At 42.5% G+C, this 18419-nt stretch overlaps 1 protein-coding gene across 5 annotated transcripts in view; it reads right to left on the reverse strand.

Annotated features, from left to right (window-relative positions):
• CMC2 (C-X9-C motif containing 2) overlaps positions 1–18408 on the reverse strand; it is a 32966-nt gene extending 14558 nt beyond the window's left edge. For 3 of the 5 annotated variants that reach the window (XM_031002819.3, XM_063700357.1, XM_055366745.2), the window contains exons 1-2: positions 18270–18408; positions 6645–6760 (exon numbers count right to left, since the gene is read on the reverse strand). In XM_031002819.3, the coding sequence (XP_030858679.1) occupies positions 6645–6725 (81 nt within the window). In that variant the 5' untranslated portion in view covers positions 6726–6760; positions 18270–18408. Of the gene's footprint in view, positions 1–1092; positions 1133–6644; positions 6843–18269 lie in introns of those variants that run through there. The other 2 variants (XM_063700356.1, XM_031002813.3) reach the window with 2 other exon arrangements.
• Between the last annotated feature and the right edge of the window lie 11 nt (positions 18409–18419).

Genomic DNA, 18419 nt, shown 5'->3' on the forward strand with positions numbered 1-18419 from the left:
TTCTTCACGAAATATATCCTGGAAGTCATTACACGTTGGTTCAAAGAAATTTTTTTTTTCTTCTTTTCAGAGGCAGGGTCTTACTCTGTCACCCAGGCTGGAATGCAGTGGCACAATCATGACTTACTGCAGCCTTGACCTCCCAGGCTCAAGTGATCCTCCCACCTCAACCTCAGCCTCCTGAGGAGCTGGGACTACAGGCATGTGTCATCTAGTGACATAATTTTTTTAAATTTTTTCTAGAAACAGGTGTCTCACTATGTTGCCCATGTAGGTCTTGAACTCCTGGGCTCAAGCAATCCTCCCACCTCAGACTCGCAAAGTGCTGGGATTACAGGACTGAGCCACCAAGCCTGGCTTTTTTTTTTTTTTTTTTTTTTTTTAACAGCTGCACTGCCAACTGAAAGACTCTCAGTGGCCAAAGCTGGAACAATTTGAGTAACAAAACAAAGTAGTATTGGATTATAACACAAGGTATACAGTAAATATACATGAGTCCATACTGACATAAGTAAATAAATGGGGGAGAACATGCAACTCTCCAGAACAGAATTCCAGAAGATTATGTAGATACTCCACCACCTTGGAGGAACAGGGTAACTTCCCAGTCCTTACGTGTAGGCTGCACACAGTGACTTCCTTCCAAAGAGTTATGAAAAGGGAGGAAAAGAGTAACTTCAAAGCAGAGAAACCTAGCCACATGCAATGGCTCACATCTGTAATACCAGCACTTTGGAAGGCTAAGGCAGACAGATTGCTTGAGCCCAGGAGTTCAAGACCAGCCTGGGCAACATGGTGAAAACCCGTCTCTACAAATATACAAATACAAAAAATTATTCGAGCATGGTGACGTGGCCTGTAGTCCCAGCTACTCGGGAGGGTGAGAAGAGAGGATCACCTAGGCCCACGAGGTTGAAGCTGCAGTGAGCCAAAATGACACTACTGCACTCCAGCCTGGAAGACATAGTGGACCCTGTCTCCAAAAAAAAAAGGTACAGAAACCTAACACATACCTCAGCCAGGTGATCAACGTCAACATTAACAGTGATAAATTATGTTGTAGTATGCAGCCTTGATGAAAATGTACTTTACCTCTGTGGTCTTCTTCCGAAAACACATGATCCCAATCCAACTATGAGGAAAACAAGACAAATTCAAGCAGAGGAGCATTCTACCAAATACCTGGCCATTATGCCTCAAACCTTTTCGGGTCATCAAAAACAAAGAAAATGTCACAGATAACAAGAGCCTAAAGAGTGACAAGAACTAAGTGTAATGTGTATCCTGGACGGAATCCTGTAACAGAGAAAAAACATTGGGTAAACACTAACCTGAAGCAATCTGAGTAAGCATGGACTTTAAATAACGATCATGTATCAATACTGGTTTATTAACTGTAACAAACACCTTATCAATGTAAGATGTTAATAATAAGGGACACTAGATGTGAGGTATATGGGAACTCCCTGTACTACATTCACAATTTGTCTGTAAATCTAAAACTGTTCTAAAAAAACAAAGTCTATTTAAAAATAAAAATTACAAAACAGCTGTATAGTGCTCCATTGTGTGGATGTACCATAGGTCGTTCAACTACTTTATGTTGGGAAAGTGTGTTCCCAACATTTTCCAAGTGCAAACAACACTGCAGTAAATAACTCTATGCATACATTTTTTCATACTGTTAGAGTTATACTTTTAAGATAAAGTCCCAGAAGTGGGACTGATGGATTAAAAAGCAAATATACGGCAGTTTTGCTACAAGGCAGCAAATTCCTCTCTATAAAGATTATAACAATTTGCAGTCCCATCAGAAATGTATGAGGGTATACAGCCTTGCCAACAGAATGCACTGTCACACTGTTTAATTCTGCCCCCCTGCAGATAAGTAATGGTATGTTCAGTATATTTAATTTGTATTTCTCTAATTATTGAGGTTGAACATCTTCTCATGTTTAAAGGCCATCTTTTCTTTTTTTTTTAAATTGTCTCTCATGCTTTTGCTCATTTTTCTCTCTGATTTTTGGCCTCTTATTCCCCCTCCTTTTTTTTTTTTTTTTTTTTGTAAAGACAGGGTCTCACTTTGTCACACAGGCTGATGTGTTGTACTGCAGCCTCAAACAACTGGGTAAGTGATCCTACTGCCTCAACCTTCCAAGTAGCTAGGATTACAGGCATGTGCCATGCCCGGCCACTTTTATTTTCATTTTTTGTAGAGACAGGATCTTGCTATGTTGCCCAAGCTGGTCTGGAACTCCAGGCCTCAAAGGATCCTTTATCAATCTTTGATTTTATTGTCTCTGGAATTCAGGGTCCTTACTTAGGCACACTTTCCCCACACCTAGGTTATATAAGAATTTATCCAGTTATTCTTAGTGTTTGTATTGTTTCATTTTTGACATTTAGATGTCTGCCCCATTAGTTGATTCATATGTATGGTATTCTAACTTTTTCCAAACAGCTATGTAATTGTCCCCATGCTATTTACTTAAAAATCTATTTTCCAGACTTCTGCTTCTAGCCATGAAAGAACAAACTGAATATATAAAACAACTATTTTCAGATATTGGGACAACAGACTACAGGAGTGTGATAACTGAAAGAAAAAAACAAAACAAAGTGAACCCTACATTCACCTAGCTTTCTACCTACAGTCAATTTCCAAACCATGTAGCAGAGAACAGAACTCAAGAAGAGAATGGTAGTTTCACCGAGCAGAGGAGGCAAACATCAGAGGAGTTCGTGCAGGTTGGGGCAGCTGGAATTTGTGAGGTAGAGATAAGCAGCAAAAGAACTCCAGAAATCTACATGGACCTGCCTTGAGTCACTGACTGAGTATTCACTACACATGTGTTGGGTGACTTTCACAATGCCATAATCACTACAAAGAACAATTACAGCAGCTACAAGCTGAAAAACGCAGAGCTCACACAGGGCTGGGAGTCAATGGAGTCCTTATAAGCCAAAGTAGAGATCTCATTGAATATGCAAGTCAATCAGTAAAGAATCCTATTTTAGTAATTGGGCTAAGCTAACTCTAGAGTAAAGGCTATGCCAGCTATGTCCTAAAATAGTAAAAACACGAACTGCCTGCTGATACAAAAGATAAAATCCAAGTCATCAACAATGTTCAGCCTCAAAAAACAAAAAACCAGTAAACAAGTTTTTTGTAGAAAATGACAAGCTGATTCCAAAATTAATATGGAAATGAAAGTACTTAGAATAGCCAAAACAACTTTGAAAAAGAACAAAATTGGAGGATTTATACTATATGACTGAGACTTACTACAAGGCAACAGTAATTAAGACAGCATGGTACTGGTGTTAAGAAGAGACATATAAATCAGTGAAACAGACTAGAGAGCCCAGAAATAGACCCACTCACATATGGTCAATTGATTTTTGACAAAGGGACCATGGTAAATCAGCAGGGATAGAACAGTCTCTTTAACATATGGTGTTGAGACAACTGGCTACCCACAGGCAAAGAAAATCAACTTCAACTCACACCTCATACCATACACAAAAATTAACTTGAAATCTCAGATAAGAATACACAAATATCAAAAGAACAAAATGAAATTAACTTGAAATGAATCACAGACCAATGTAAAGCTAATACTATAGAACTAAAAGCAAACACAAGAGTATCTTTGTGACCACAGAATACACAAAGATCCTTAAGACACAAAAAGCACAAACCATGAAAGAAAAAAAAAAGACTTCATCAAATGTACAAGCTACTCTTTGAAACACATCCTAAAGGAAGTAAAAAAAAAAGCCACAGAGAAAATATTCACAATACACTTATCAACGGACTTGTATCCCAAATGATAAAAAGAATGCTTATAACACAGTCATAAAACAATCCAATTTTAAAATACAGGCAAAAAATTTTATATGAATGGCCAAAGAAGCATATGAAAAGCATGTCAAAATCATTAGTCATCAGGGAAATACAATTTAAAACCAAAAGGAGATACTACTACATATCTACACAATGGCTGAACTTAAAAAGTTTATAATATTAGGCACTGGTGATGGACAGTGGTAGGAATGTATAGTAGTATAAAATGGAAAACAGTTTGGTGGCCTTTTATGAAGGTACATATACACTTACCACACGACCTAGTCATTCCATTCCTAGGTATTTACCCAAGAGAAATAAAAAGATGTTCACACAAAGACTTGCACATGATGGCTGGGTGTGGTGGCTCATGCCTGTAATCCCAGCACTTTGGGGGGCCATGGCAGGTGGATCACCTGAGATCAGGAGTTCGAGACCAGCCTGACCAACATAATGAAACCCAGTCTCTACTAAATATACAAAAATGAGCCAGGTGTGGTCACACACACCTGTAATCCCAGCTCCTCAAGAGGCTGAGGCAGGAGAATTGCTTGAACCTGGGAGGCAGAGGTTGCAGTGAGCCAAGATTGGGCCCCTGCACTCCAGCCTGGGTGACAGAGCAAGACTCTGTCTCAAAAACAAACGACTTGTGCATGAATGTTCATAGCAGCTTTATCCAAAACAGCACAGCTGCAAACTGTTTATTTGCCTAAATGTCAATTAATAGGTAAATAAACTGTGGCATATCCATACAGTGAACTACTACTCAGAAATAAAAATAAATGAACTAATGACATGTGCAACAGCATGTTATGACCCTCAAAAACATATCATGGTGCAAAATATAGGAATATACAATGTAGGCCAGGTGCAGTGGCTCATGCCTGTAATCCCAGCACTTTGGGAGGCCGAGGCGGGAGGATCACCTGAGGTCAGGAGTTTGAGACCAGCCTGCCCAACATGGTGAAACCCTGTCTCTACTAAAGATAAAAAAAATTAGCCAGGCCTGGTGTCGCATGCCTGTAATCCCAGCTACTAGGCAAACTCAGACAGGAGAAACACTTGAACCTGGGAGGCGGAGGTTGCAGTGAGCCAAGATCGCACCACTACACTCTAGGTTGGGTGACAGAGTGAGACTCAAAAAACAAAAAGAATATACAATGTAGTGTAAATTTCTAACTAATTCTAGAACTGCAAAATTCATCTATATCAACAAAAAGTAGTGCAGTGGTTACCTGGGCAAGAGGTAAGTTAAGGGTTGGGGACTCACTGCAAAGGGGCACAGGAAACTGATAGAAATGTTTTAGATCTTGACTGTGATGGTGGTTGCATGGGTATCTATATATGACAAAACTCATCAAACTGTATACTTAAAATATTAGCATTTCCTTACGTGTAAATTACACCTCAATAAAGTTAATTTTTTAAAATCCATCTTTAGTTCCAGTGATTCAAGAAGCCACCTTTATTATAAGAAATCCATTTGAAAGAAAAAAAAAACAACAACGTTTAAATAGATTTCAATTTAAAAACAGTCATGGACCAAAAAGCAATATACAAATATAAACATAAAACAAAGATTACTTAAAAGCAAGGGTTGAAAAACTCTGGCCCTTAATTTGATTAACCTTGGAAATAAATATGATGCGATAATATCCTTATTTATGTCCAGTATTACAAAAAGCACAACATAAATCTAAAGGGCTATACTGGCAAAATCCTCAATAACAAGACTGAAATGTTATTCCACAGAGTCTCTTTCTCTCCACTGTGCCTCTCTGTTGCCAGACCCTCTCCCCTTTTCTATCTCTGACTATAACTGACCATATACAAATTGAAATATTCTACTTCAACACAAATAATTAGTTCTTGTTCTTTAAACAGTGAATATTTTATATAGTTTTTACTTTAAAAATCAAAACTTTATGTTTTATTTATGTAGTCTGGCTCATTTGATCTATATGTATAGTGAAATAGCCCCAAAAATATTGTCATCAACAACATTCTTTGAACCAGTAAAAATACCTGACTTCACATTTTATAAGCACTACTTACCACCTTACTTTTGGTCTATAAATTTTACTCATTTAAGTGATACTTTATATTATTATAATTTGATATATCTACAGTTTGTAGATATTATGAGAAAAACTATGCAAAGCTAAAGAAAAAACAACTGCTTCTTGTAACAATGGTGTCATATATCAAACATATAAGGAAAAGCTAAATATTCAACAGCTATAAAAATGTCAGCTTGATTTAATGCATCCCAAATATGGATGGGCTCCTTTTCTATTTTGGTTTTAACCATGTAATTTTACTTCCATTCCACTAACAACTAAACACATCAGATTAAGCCAATCATAAATCTAGTTAATGTCTAATTATATAACACGTTTCTATTACCATTAAACACAGAATGGTAGCCATCAAAGAGCAGATACTTTTAGAATAATTCCATTATAATCAGAAGTGTCAGCGCTGAATATAACTGTTCTAGTGCCCTATAATTAGGAAAGAGAAAGCATTTTATTGTAAGAACATGTATTCCAACTGTTACATACCAGTTCAGACGTTCCCTAACAAACTACCATGTCTGATTTTTACTAATCATAAAAGGAGGTAGTTTGTGTAAAAAAAAGAAAAAAATCGCACATATCAACTGCTAATCTTGACTCAACTCAGACTCCTTACTAAGACATTATCGTTTCCTTCTATCAACGGAGATAACATTTTACATCAGTGTGTTATAACTAAGTTTCATTTTGGCTGTACAGTCGTTTTTCTGAACTCTTACATTTTTGTGACATTCCTTAAGCAAGTTAATCAAGACGTTGCATTCTTCAGTGTGCAAGTGTGGAGATAAGTCAGGATGCATCTTTAGGAGATGAGGATGGATCACAGCAGTGCAACCTGTGGATACAAGAGTGTCTTGAATATGCATAAACACATTTGTTACGCCACCTAAAAGTATCTTCATAAGAACCTCTAGTGACCTTTATCAGAGAAGTATGTTAACCATTAACCAGCTGTGTGACCTCAGGCAAATTATTAAACTTGAGACAAAGCTTTCTAATTCAATGATTTAACATATTCAGCAAGTTATCAGTAGTATTTAGAGAACCTACAGGTTCAGGAGAAAAGCAGGAAGCCTCAAGAGACCTAATCCCGGAAATAAGCGCTAAAGCAGAAACAGCTTGCTTATATTAATAAGCCTGACTTCAAATATTTTCGCCACATTCTCGAAATTAACAACTCATTTTGTTCAGATGAAATTCTACCAATTAAGAGAATTGGCTTGTTATTTTAAAATGTATATTATTCTGAGGGTTAAAGGGTCATTAGTCTCATATTAGTGTGAATATAGATTGCTTTTTTCTTAATAGCTGGCTGAAAAAAAAAACTAAACAATGAAATGAAACCAGAAGTTGTGAAAAAAAATTTCAAATTTAACAGATATAGCCATAAAACTAATTATTACACTGAAAACATGAAGCTGAAATCCCTGAACTTAAGTTTAATTGGATCATCCACAAAGTGGAAAATTAGCAGCCAAGGTCAAAGGAAAAACATCATGGGCAGCTGTTTTTTTTTTTTTTTTTTTGTAGTCAGGGGTCTTGCTATGTTGCCCAGGCTGGTTTCAAACTCCTGTCCTCAAGTGATCCTCAGCCTCCCAAAGTGTTGGGACAGGCATGAGCTACCGTGCCCCACCTGGGCTTAACCTACTCTAACTAAGAAATGATTACCAAAAGAAAGAACTGATTACCTGCTTTAATTTTTTTTAAAGTTCCAAATAGAAAACAGGAACCAACCCATATCCATTAGGATGGCTACTGCTGAAAAAAAACAGAAAATAACAAATGCTGAAGAGGATGTGGAGAAACTGAAACTCTTGCGCACTGTGGGCGGGCATGTAAACTGGGATAGCCACTGTGGAAACCGGTATAGCAGTTCCTCAAAAAATTAAAAATGAAATTACCATATGATCCAACAATTCCACTTCTGGCTATATTCTCAGAAGAATTAAATGCAGGGTTTTGAAGAGATATTTGAACACCCATGTTCACGGCATATTATTCACAATAATTAAAACATGGAAGCAACCCAAGAGTCCAACAGACAATGGATCAGCACAATGTGGTATATACATACAATGGAATACTATTCAGCCTTAAAATGGAAGGAAATTCTGACATATGCTACAACATGGATGAAATGTGAGGACATTCTGAATGAAATAAGCCAGTCAAAAAACATATATATAGGGTTCAACATACGCAAATCAATAAATGTGATTCACCACACAAACAGAATTAGACACAAAAACCATGTGATTATCTCAATAGATGCAGAAAAGCCTTTGATAAAATCCAACATCTCTTCATGATAAAAACCCTCAACAAACTAGGCACTGAAGAACATACCTCAAAATAATAAGAGCCATCTATGACACACTCACAGCCAACATCATACTGAACAGGCAAAAGATGGAAGCATTTCCCTTGAGGACCGGAACAAGGGAACAGGATGCCCGCTCTCACCACTCCTATTCAACACAGTACTGATGTCCTAGCCAAAGCAATCAGTCAAGAGAAATAAAAGGCATCCGAATAAGGAAAGAAGTCAAACTGTCTCTCTTCACGGATATGATTCTATACCCAGAAAACCCTAAAGACTCTGCCAAATGACTTGAGTAGTTTCAGGATACAAGATCAACATAGAAAAATCAGTAGCATGTCTATACACTATAAGGTTCAACCTGAAAGCCAAATCAAGAATGCGATCCCGCCCTCTCCCTCTCCCTCTCCCCCTCCCCCTCCCCCTCTCCCTTTCCACTTTCCACGGTCTCCCTCTCATGCCGAACCCTCTCCCTCTCCTTCCATGGTCTCCCTCTCATGCCGAACCGAAGCTGGACTGTGCTGCTGCCATCTCGGCTCACTGCAACCTCCCTGCCTGATTCTCCTGCCTCTGCCTGCCCAGTGCCTGCGATTGCAGGCGCGCGCCGCCACGCCTGACTGGTTTTCGTATTTTTTTGTGGAGACGGGGTTTCGCTGTGTTGGCTGGGATGGTCTCCAGCTCCTAACCGCGAGTGATCCGCCAGCCTCGGCCTCCCGAGGTGCCGGGATTGCAGACGGAGTCTGGTTCACTCAGTGCTCAATGGTGCCCAGGCTGGAGTGCAGTGGTGTGATCTCAGCTCGCTACAACCTCCACCTCCCAGCCGCCTGCCTTGGCCTCCCAAAGTGCCGAGATTGCGGCCTCTGCCCGGCCGCCACCCCGTCTGGGAAGTGAGGAGCATCTCTGCCTGGCCGCCCATCGTCTGGGATGTGAGGAGCCCCTCTGCCTGGCTGCCCAGTCTGGAAAGTGAGGAGCGTCTCTGCCCGGCCGCCATCCCACCTAGGAAGTGAGGAGCACCTCTTCCCGGCCGCCATCCCATCTAGGAAGTGAGGAGCGTCTCTGCCCGGCTGCCCATCGTCTGAGATGTGGGGAGCGCCTCTGCCCCGCCGCCCCGTCTGGGATGTGAGGAGCGCCTCGGCCCGGCCGCGACCCCGTCTGGGAGGTGAGAAGCATCTCTGCCCGGCCACCCCGTCTGAGAAGTGAGGAGACCCTCCACCTGGCAACCGCCCCGTCTGAGAAGTGAGGAGCCCCTCCGCCCAGCTGCCACCCCGTCTGGGAAGTGAGGAGTGTCTCTGCCCAGCAGCCACCCCATCCAGGAGGGAGGTGGGGGTCAGCCCCCGCCAGGCCAGCCGCCCCGTCCGGGAGGGAGGTGGGGGGGTCAGCCCCCCGCCCGGCCAGCCGCCCCGTCCAGGAGGTGAGGGGCGCCTCTGCCTGGCCACCCCTACTGGGAAGTGAGGAGCCCCTCTGCCCGGCCAGCCGCCCCGTCTGGGAGGGAGGTGGGGGGGTCAGCCCCCCGCCCCGCAAGCCGCCCCGTCCGGGAGGGAGGTGGGGGGGTCAGCCCCCCGCCCGGCCAGCCGCCCCGCCCGGGAGGTGAGGGGCGCCTCTGCCCAGCCGCCCCTACTGGGAAGTGAGGAGCCCCTCTGCCCGGCCAGCCGCCCCGTCCGGGAGGGAGGTGGGGGAGTCAGCCCCCCGCCCGGCCAGCCGCCCCGTCCGGGAGGGATTTGGGGGGGTCAGCCCCCTGCCCGGCCAGCCGCCCCATCCGGGAGGGAGGTGGGGGGGGTCAGCCCCCCACCCGGCCAGCCGCCCCGTCCGGGAGGGAGGTGGGGGGGTCAGCCCCCCGCCCGGCTAGCCACCCCGTCCGGGAGGTGAAGGGCGCCTCTGCCCGGCTGCCCCTACTGGGAAGTGAGGAGCCCCTCCGCCCGGCCAGCCGCCCCGTCTGAGTGGGAGGTGGGGGAGTCAGCCCCCCGCCCGGCCAGCCGCCCCGTCCGGGAGGTGAGGGGCGCCTCTGCCCGGCCGCCTCTGCTGGGAAGTGAGGAGCCCCTCTGCCCGGCCACCACCCTGTCTGGGAGGTGTACCCAACAGCTCATTGAGAACGGGCCATGATGACAATGGCGGTTTTGTGGAATAGAAAGGGGGGAAAGGTGGGGAAAAGATTGAGAAATCGGATGGTTGCTGTGTCTGTGTAGGGGGAGGTAGACATGGGAGACTTTTCATTTTGTTCTGTACTAAGAAAAATTCTTCTGCCTTGGGATCCTGTTGATCTATGACCTTACCCCCAACCCTGTGCTCTCTGAAACATGTGCTGTGTCCACTCAGGGTTAAATGGATTAAGGGCGGTGCAAGATGTGCTTTGTTAAACAGATGCTTGAAGGCAGCATGCTCGTTAAGAGTCATCACCACTCCCTAATCTCAAGTACCCAGGGACACAAACACTCTGTCTAGGAAAATCAGAGACCTTTGTTCACTTGTTTATCTGCTGCCCTTCCTTCCACTATTGTCCTATGACCCTGCCAAATCCCCCTCTGCGAGAAACACCCAAGAATGATCAATAAAAAATAAAATAAAATAAAATAAAATAAAAAGAATGCGATCCCATTTTCAATTGCCACCAAAAAAATAAAATACCCAGGAATACATCTAACCAAGGAGGTAAAAGATCTCTACAGGAAGAACTACAAAACACTGCTGAAAGAAATCACAGATGACACAAATAAATGGAAAAACATTCCGTGTTCATGGATTGGGAGAATCAATATCATTGAAATGGCCATATTGCCCAAAGCAATCTACAGATTCAACACTACTCCTATCAAACTACCAATGGCATTTTTTCACAGAATTAGAAAAAACTATCCGAAAATTCATACGGAACCAAAAAGGGGCTCAAATAGCCAAAAGAATCCTAAGCAAAAAGAACAAAAACCAAACGTATCACATTACCCTACTTCAGACTATAAGGCTACAATAACCAAATCAGCAAGCTTCTCCTACAAAAACACACACATGGACCAATGGAACATAACAGCCCAGAAATAAAGCCACACACTTTTGATCTTTGACAAAGTCAACAAAAATAAGCAATGGCAAAAGGACTTCCCATTCAATAAATGGTGCTGGGATAGTTGGCTAGCTATATGCAGAAGAATAAAAGTGGACCCCTACCTTTCATCATATATAAAAATTAAGTCTAGATAGATTACAGATTTACATAGAATGCCTCAAACTATAAGAATCCTAGAAGAAAACCCAGGAAACACCATTCTGGACATTCACCTTCGGAAAAGAATTAGGACTAAGTACTCAAATACAATTACAACAAAAACTGAAACCTAATTAAAGATCTCAAAAGAGCAAAAGAAACTATGAATAGAATAAAGACAACCTACAGAACAGGACAAAATATTCACAAACTATGCATCCAACAAAGGTCTAATATCCAGAATCTATAAGGAAATTAATTCAACAAGTAAAAAACAAATAATCCCATTAAAAAGTGGGCAAAAGGCTGGGCACGGTGGCTCACACCTGTAATCCCAGCGCTTTGGGAGGCCAAGGCAGGCAGATCACAAGGTCAGGAGTTCGAGACCAGCCTGGCCAATATGGTGAAACCCCATCTCTACTAAAGGTACAAAAATTAGCCGGGCATGGTGGCGGGCGCCTGTAGTCCCAGCTACTCAAGAGGCTGAGGCAGGAGAATCGCTTGAACCCAGGAGGCGGAGGTTGCAGTGAGCCAAGATGGCGCCACTGCACTCCAGCCTAGGTGACAGAGTGAGACTCAGTCTCGAAAAAACAAAACAAATAAACAAATTAAAAAAAAAAGTGGGCAAAAGACATCAACAGCCACTTCTCAAAAGATATACAAGTGGCCAAAAAACATGAAAAAATGCTCAACATCACTAATCATCAGAGAAATGCAAATCAAAACCACAATGAGATACCACCTCACATCAGTGAGAATGGCTATTACTAAAAAGTCAAAAAAACACAGATGCTGGGGGAGGTTGTGAGAAAAGAGAATGCTTATACACTGTTGTGGGAATGTCAATTAGTTCACCCACTGTGGAAAGCAGTCTGGAGAGTTCTCAAAGAGCTTAAAACAGCTACCACTTGATCCAGCAATCCCATTACTGGGTATATAGCCAAAAGAAAATAAACCGTTTTACAAAAACAGAAACATGCACTCATATGTTCTTTGTAGCTCTATTCACAATAGCAAAGACATGGAATCAACCTAAGTGTCTATCTGTAATGGATTGGATAAAGAAAATATGTACATATACACCATGGAATACTAAACAGCCATAAAAAAGGACAAAATTATGTCCTTTGCAGCAACATGGATGCAGCTGGAAGCCATTATCCTAAGTGAATTAATGCAGCAACAGAAAGCCAAATATGGCATATTCTCACTTATAAGTGGGAGCTAAACACTGGATACTCACAGACATAAAGATGGCAACAAAAGACACTGGGGACTAATAGACGGTAGAAGGAAGGTAAGGGCTGAAAAACCATTAGGTACTATGCTCACTTACCTGCATGACGGGATCAACAGTACCCAAACCTCAGTGTCATCCAATGTACCCATGTAAGAAACCTGCACATTACTTATACCCAAAATCTGAAATAAAATTTGAAATTATATATTTTTTAAAAGGCAAATACTTTAACATTCCACTTACACGAGGCACCTAAAGTAGTCAAAATCAAAGAGACGGAAAGTGGAATGGTGGTTACCAGAGGGAGGTGGAAGGGCAGGAGGAGATGAATGGGGAGTTACTGTTTAACAGGCAGACAGTTTTACAAGATAAAAAGTATTATGGAGACGGACGGTGGTGATGGTTGCACAACATTATTAATGTATCTGATACCACTGAATTGTGCATTTCAATGGTTAAGATGGTAAATTTTATGTTACGTGCATTTCACCATGCGAATTTTATGGTATGTAAATTATACCTCAAGCTGTTAAAAAAAAAAAAAAAAAACTGTGAGAAATTCAAACTGCCCATCCACCTCCCACTCAACAGAAACAAAAAACTGTCTGAACAAATAATTCCAAAGGATTATAGCATAGCTACTATTTCAATTGCAACTTATAAAAATGCAGTAGGTCCCTGTACTATTCAGTAACTACTAAACACACACACACACACACCACAGCTGAAGACCACAAATAAAGCCATTGCACCTAGTTAAGTATTCATTTGAAACGAAAAACGAAAATGCAGCCAAGTTTAAATTTTGTTTGCCTGCCACTGACTCCAAGATCCTTCCAATGATATCAATTTTTGCCTTAGAAAAATTAAGTTTCATACAGTTCAGCAATTTAAGTTATCCAATATCGTACCAATATTATGCACCTACATTTATGTAAAGTGTTAGTTATCTGGTTTCTGCCTTATTTTTTCCTAAAGAAAACATACACTGGTATAGGCCAGATGCGGTGGCTCACACCTGTAATCCCAGCACTTTGGGAGGCTGAGGCAGGTGGATCACCTGAAGTCAAGAGTTCAAGACCAACCTGGCCAACATGCCGAAACCCCATCTCTACTAAAAATTCAAAAAATTAGCCGGGCGTGTTGGTGGGTGCCTGTAATCCCAGCTACTTGGGAGGCCGAAGCAGGAGAATCACTTGAACCTGGGAGGCAAGGTTGCAGTGAGCCAAGATGGCACCACTGACCTCCAGCTTGGGTAACAGCGCAAGACTCCATCTCAAAAACAACAATAACAGAAAACAAACACAGGTTTAATCACTAGAAAATGTCTCTAACATTTTCCAAATGTATTTGACAAAATATTTTTGCACATTTCTATCAACCGGCACTCAAATGTGTGCCTTTACAATTCAGAAACAGGCTTATGACGTACTGAAATGATTTCTTTAATTGACAAATACCTGAGAAGACACTTGACTGAGATAATATTAATAGATGCAAAGATGTATATAAGCCTAAGTACATAAAATGTTACATATTTTCCTCCCTCTATAACAAGTTTACCTCAAATACGTATGCTGTTGTCAATCAGGGTAGGGTACCAATAAAACGTCTTCCCTTCTAATTCACATTATTTAGTTTTACTTTGAATTGACAAATAATAATTGTATATATTTATAAGGCTCTTCTACTTTCTTAGCCTAGATGACTATGTCAAAGAATAAAATGGTTTAATTTCACTTCCTTTTCCTATTCTTGGTAAGAAGCTACTACGTAACCTAAAGCTCTAAACACTCACCTTATCCCTTATCCAACAGATTCCTTGCTTTCCCCATCACTCCTTTCTTTCTTCTACCACATATTTTTAGCTAGATATGCTCTTCCTCCTCTTGCCCTCTATCTACCCATCACCTATGCTCCCTTCCATCCACTTTGTGTCACTTGGCTTTGCCTAAATGTTGGTGCATACACAGATGTACTGCTGTATTCTGGGGTGTAATATGTAAGGTAACAACTGTAAAAATGGCAATGTTCTCTCAGAACACATGTAATTAAGTGCTGTCTTCCAGCACTCACCTTTAAAAGACTATTCTAGTAACACAATTTAACTCAAAATATATTTAACAAACTGAAGAAAAGCTAAATACGTATTCCATACTCTTATTCTTAAAATTTCTTCAAAGTCATAAGAAGATATCAACGTTATTAGTTTAGAAAATAATTTGTTGAACACTTGCCAAGTGCTAAGCACAAGTCTTATAATGCAACAACCTTATGAAACGGGTAACCTTTTAAATTCAGTTGAACCATGAGAAATTGTCTTTTTATAGGTCAAAATATGCACTGCCCACATTTTCATAAAGAAACTAAGCCCCAGGTCACACAGTAGTTAGCTGCAAAGTCACAACCCAACATAATCTCTAACCATAACAGATTTTTAATCCATGTTCAAAATAGGAAAGACAGGCATTCACAGCAGTTTGTGAAAGAAATACATTCAGATGGAAAAACTATTTCCCAAAGAGCTTCTGATTGACTACAAGTTCAAAAGGTAGTCATTCTAGGCCCAAGTTCCAAAGCAGCCAACGTAATACTATCCTATAAGTGTGGAAATAGTGAGTCTGCCAAGACACAAAAAAAGAGAAGAGTATTGTATTTGTCACTAGTCAGCTACTCACAAGTTACATCATTTTGGTTACTAATCTGAGACCTAAGTCTCTCTTCCATAAAATGGAATTTGCTCTTGACCTATATATCTCAGTAATGGCATGGGTTTAAAATAACTTATGTGAGGCCGGAAGCTGTGGCTCACGCCTGTAATCTCAGAACTTTGGCAGGCCAAGGTGGGCAGATCACTTGAGGTCAGGAGTTCGAGACCAGCCTAGCCAACACGGTGAAACCCAGTCTCTACTAAAAATACAAAAATTCGCTGGGCGTGGTGGTGGGGGCCTGTAATCCAGCTACTTGGGAGGCTGAGGCAGGGGAATCGCTTCAGCCCTGGAGGCAGAGGTTGCAGTGAGCTGAGATGGCACCACCTGCACTCTAGCCTGGTCGACAGAGTGAGACTCCATCTCAAAAAATAATTAATTATGAACATCAGCAGCATGGTGGAAACGAAAGTGAAAGGAACATAAGACCTTGTTCTTGGATGTTTCCAGTGAAATAGAGAGGGATAAATTCCATTCAAAGTGTTGTTATTTGAATAGAATAATATTTAATTCCAGTGCAGACCCCAAGCCAGGCTGCTCCTGGGAGCGACCCCAGGGGCTGCCTGGGGAGAAAGGCTTAACTACTCTGACTTCCATCAGTTTGTCAGTCTCATCTTTACAATGGCATTTAAGAAAACATCAAAAGGGTAAACTTGTCACGATTCCACCACCTCCCTCCTCAATCCGGCCCCATCCACTGTGTATGCACACAATGATACCAAAACAGTCCACTGAAATTCCTTAAAATTTTCAGCTGTCAAATGTGTTTTGATAGCTAGCTAAGGGGCCTATAAGGGCAATTTTAACTTTTCCTGGGGAGTAAGCTGGGAGGGTAGAAGCGGTAGGGTACTCTTAGTGAAGATATAAAAATTATAGCTTTATTTTCCTCACTCCTTCAATCTTAGTCTACTGACTCGGAGGTACAATTTTCCTCAAGAGTAGTCTAAGACATATTTCAACCACCAGGTGGCACAATTTTAGAAAATAAATCAAGAGCCAGCGCTGTATTAACTCTAGTATAAAGAAAACGGGTAAGCATTCTAATAACTCACTTCAGCAAATCTATAATCACAAGGAAGAACCCTGTATTTTAATGCCAGTTGGCTTTTCTTTAGAAAGATTTTCCTATTGTGCGGCTGCACAGGAAATTTACACTACAGTTGTAACTTCTAATGCTACTGCAAAATAAGCAAAAAACAAGGCCAGAAAAGTCTGTTGTGCAGAGTCTGAAGAAACTGATCTCCAGAAAAAAAACTGTAAACACTCCGCTTTCTAAAATATATCTTTTTAGGCTAGGCGCGGTGGCTCACGCCTGTAATCCCAACACTTCGGGAGGCCGAGGCAGGCAGATCACTTGAGGTCAGGACAAGCCTGGCCAACATGGTGAATCCCCGTCTCTACTAAAAATACAAAAATTAGCCAGGCGTGGCCTGTAACCCTAGCTACTCAGGAGGTTGAGGCACGAGAATCACTAGAACTCGGGAGGTGGAGGTTGCAGTGAGCCGAGATCGCGCCACTGCACTCCAGCCTGGGCGACAACACAAGACGCCGTCTCAAAATAAAATTTAAATATATATATATATATAAATAAATAACATAAAACATTTTTAAAGCCTACATTTCGGCTCTGGTATTAGTTAAATAATTATTTTTCAACTTTTCAAACTATGAGCCATACTGCAGCAGAGGTCGCAGACACGGTCGGGGACTGCCTCCCCTGCCCACTTCCACTTATCACAGCGACTTATCACAGGACCGATACCACTAAGAAAGCGACTGGAGCTGGCACTGTAGACCCCATGCCAGGCTGCTTCTGGGAGGGACCCGGGGGGCTGCCTAGGGAGAAGGGCTTAGCTACTCTGACTTCCACCAAAGAGTTTCTCAGAGAATGCGCCCTCGCAGCTTTCCCTGAATAAACATTACCAGGACTTACAAGGTGCCGAGCACTCTGCCAGAATCATGTGAATTTCAGAGGAAAGTACTCGTTCACACATCTCAAGGAACGCACAGGCTCGTGAGGGAGCATTCTTGCAAATGCACATGGTAAATGCCCAACCGATGTTCGTTGAATGTCAGAAACTGACAACTAGTTCAGGCCTCAACGCAGTAGGAAAAGGATGAAAAAGAAACTCATTTTAAATCAACTAAACAAGTGCAAAAGCCATACATATAGAGGAGAGGAGATACGAATGGCATCACAACATAATTCCTTTGCCATCGAAAACTTCCATGCCTTTAAGGTTTTAAATGAAGACTTCCAAAACTGATTTACTTAAGACTTTACATAAAACGCCTGATCTTTAAACGCAAGAAAAGAAAGATGAATGTATTACTTTCCTGGAAAAAAAAAGTATTAAAGGAGAAAAAAAGAGTAAAGTGTACTGTTGGGGCTCTTAGTGGGTTCTCACATCACAGGGCACTGCCGCTGAGACATGCTTCAACGGCCCCCGTTTTCTACCCGCAAATTCTCAATTGCTAGATAAACAACAATAACAACACTTTATTGGGCGCTCATCGTGTCAAACCCTGTGTTGAGGGCTCCATTCCTCAAGGCCCATTTTACCGGCGAGGAAGCCCCGGCTCCGGGAGGGGAGGAGCGCGCCCAAGGTCACCAGCCAGTGAGTGGCGGGCGGATCCCAACCCCGAGCGACGCCCAAGGCCTGTCTCGGCCACCAGCCTGTTCCAGCGAGCGCCCAGCCACCTCGCTCGGAGCCTCCCCAGCACAGCAGCCCGGCTGTGGGCCTGCGGCAGCCGGGCCTTCCTGGTCCCCACCTCCTGGGGCCGACGGGCGGCAGGAAGGGGCTCGGCGGGACGCGCCGTCAGGGACCTGAGGAGGAACAACGGACCGCGTTCGGAACGGCCTGGACTCCCGACACTCACCCGACTCGTGGCCACACCGGGAGAACTGAAGCGGCAGTCGCCGACGGAAACGCCCAACCCGAAGGCCGGCTGCCAGGGAGCAGACAGCTGAACCGCTTGCCAAACGCCGAAACCCAGGGACGCCCTCCACCGCTCCACCGTGCTCCCGGC

The sequence above is a fragment of the Gorilla gorilla genome, chromosome 18, assembly GCF_029281585.2.
Source record: "Gorilla gorilla gorilla isolate KB3781 chromosome 18, NHGRI_mGorGor1-v2.1_pri, whole genome shotgun sequence".
NCBI lineage: Eukaryota > Metazoa > Chordata > Mammalia > Primates > Hominidae > Gorilla > Gorilla gorilla.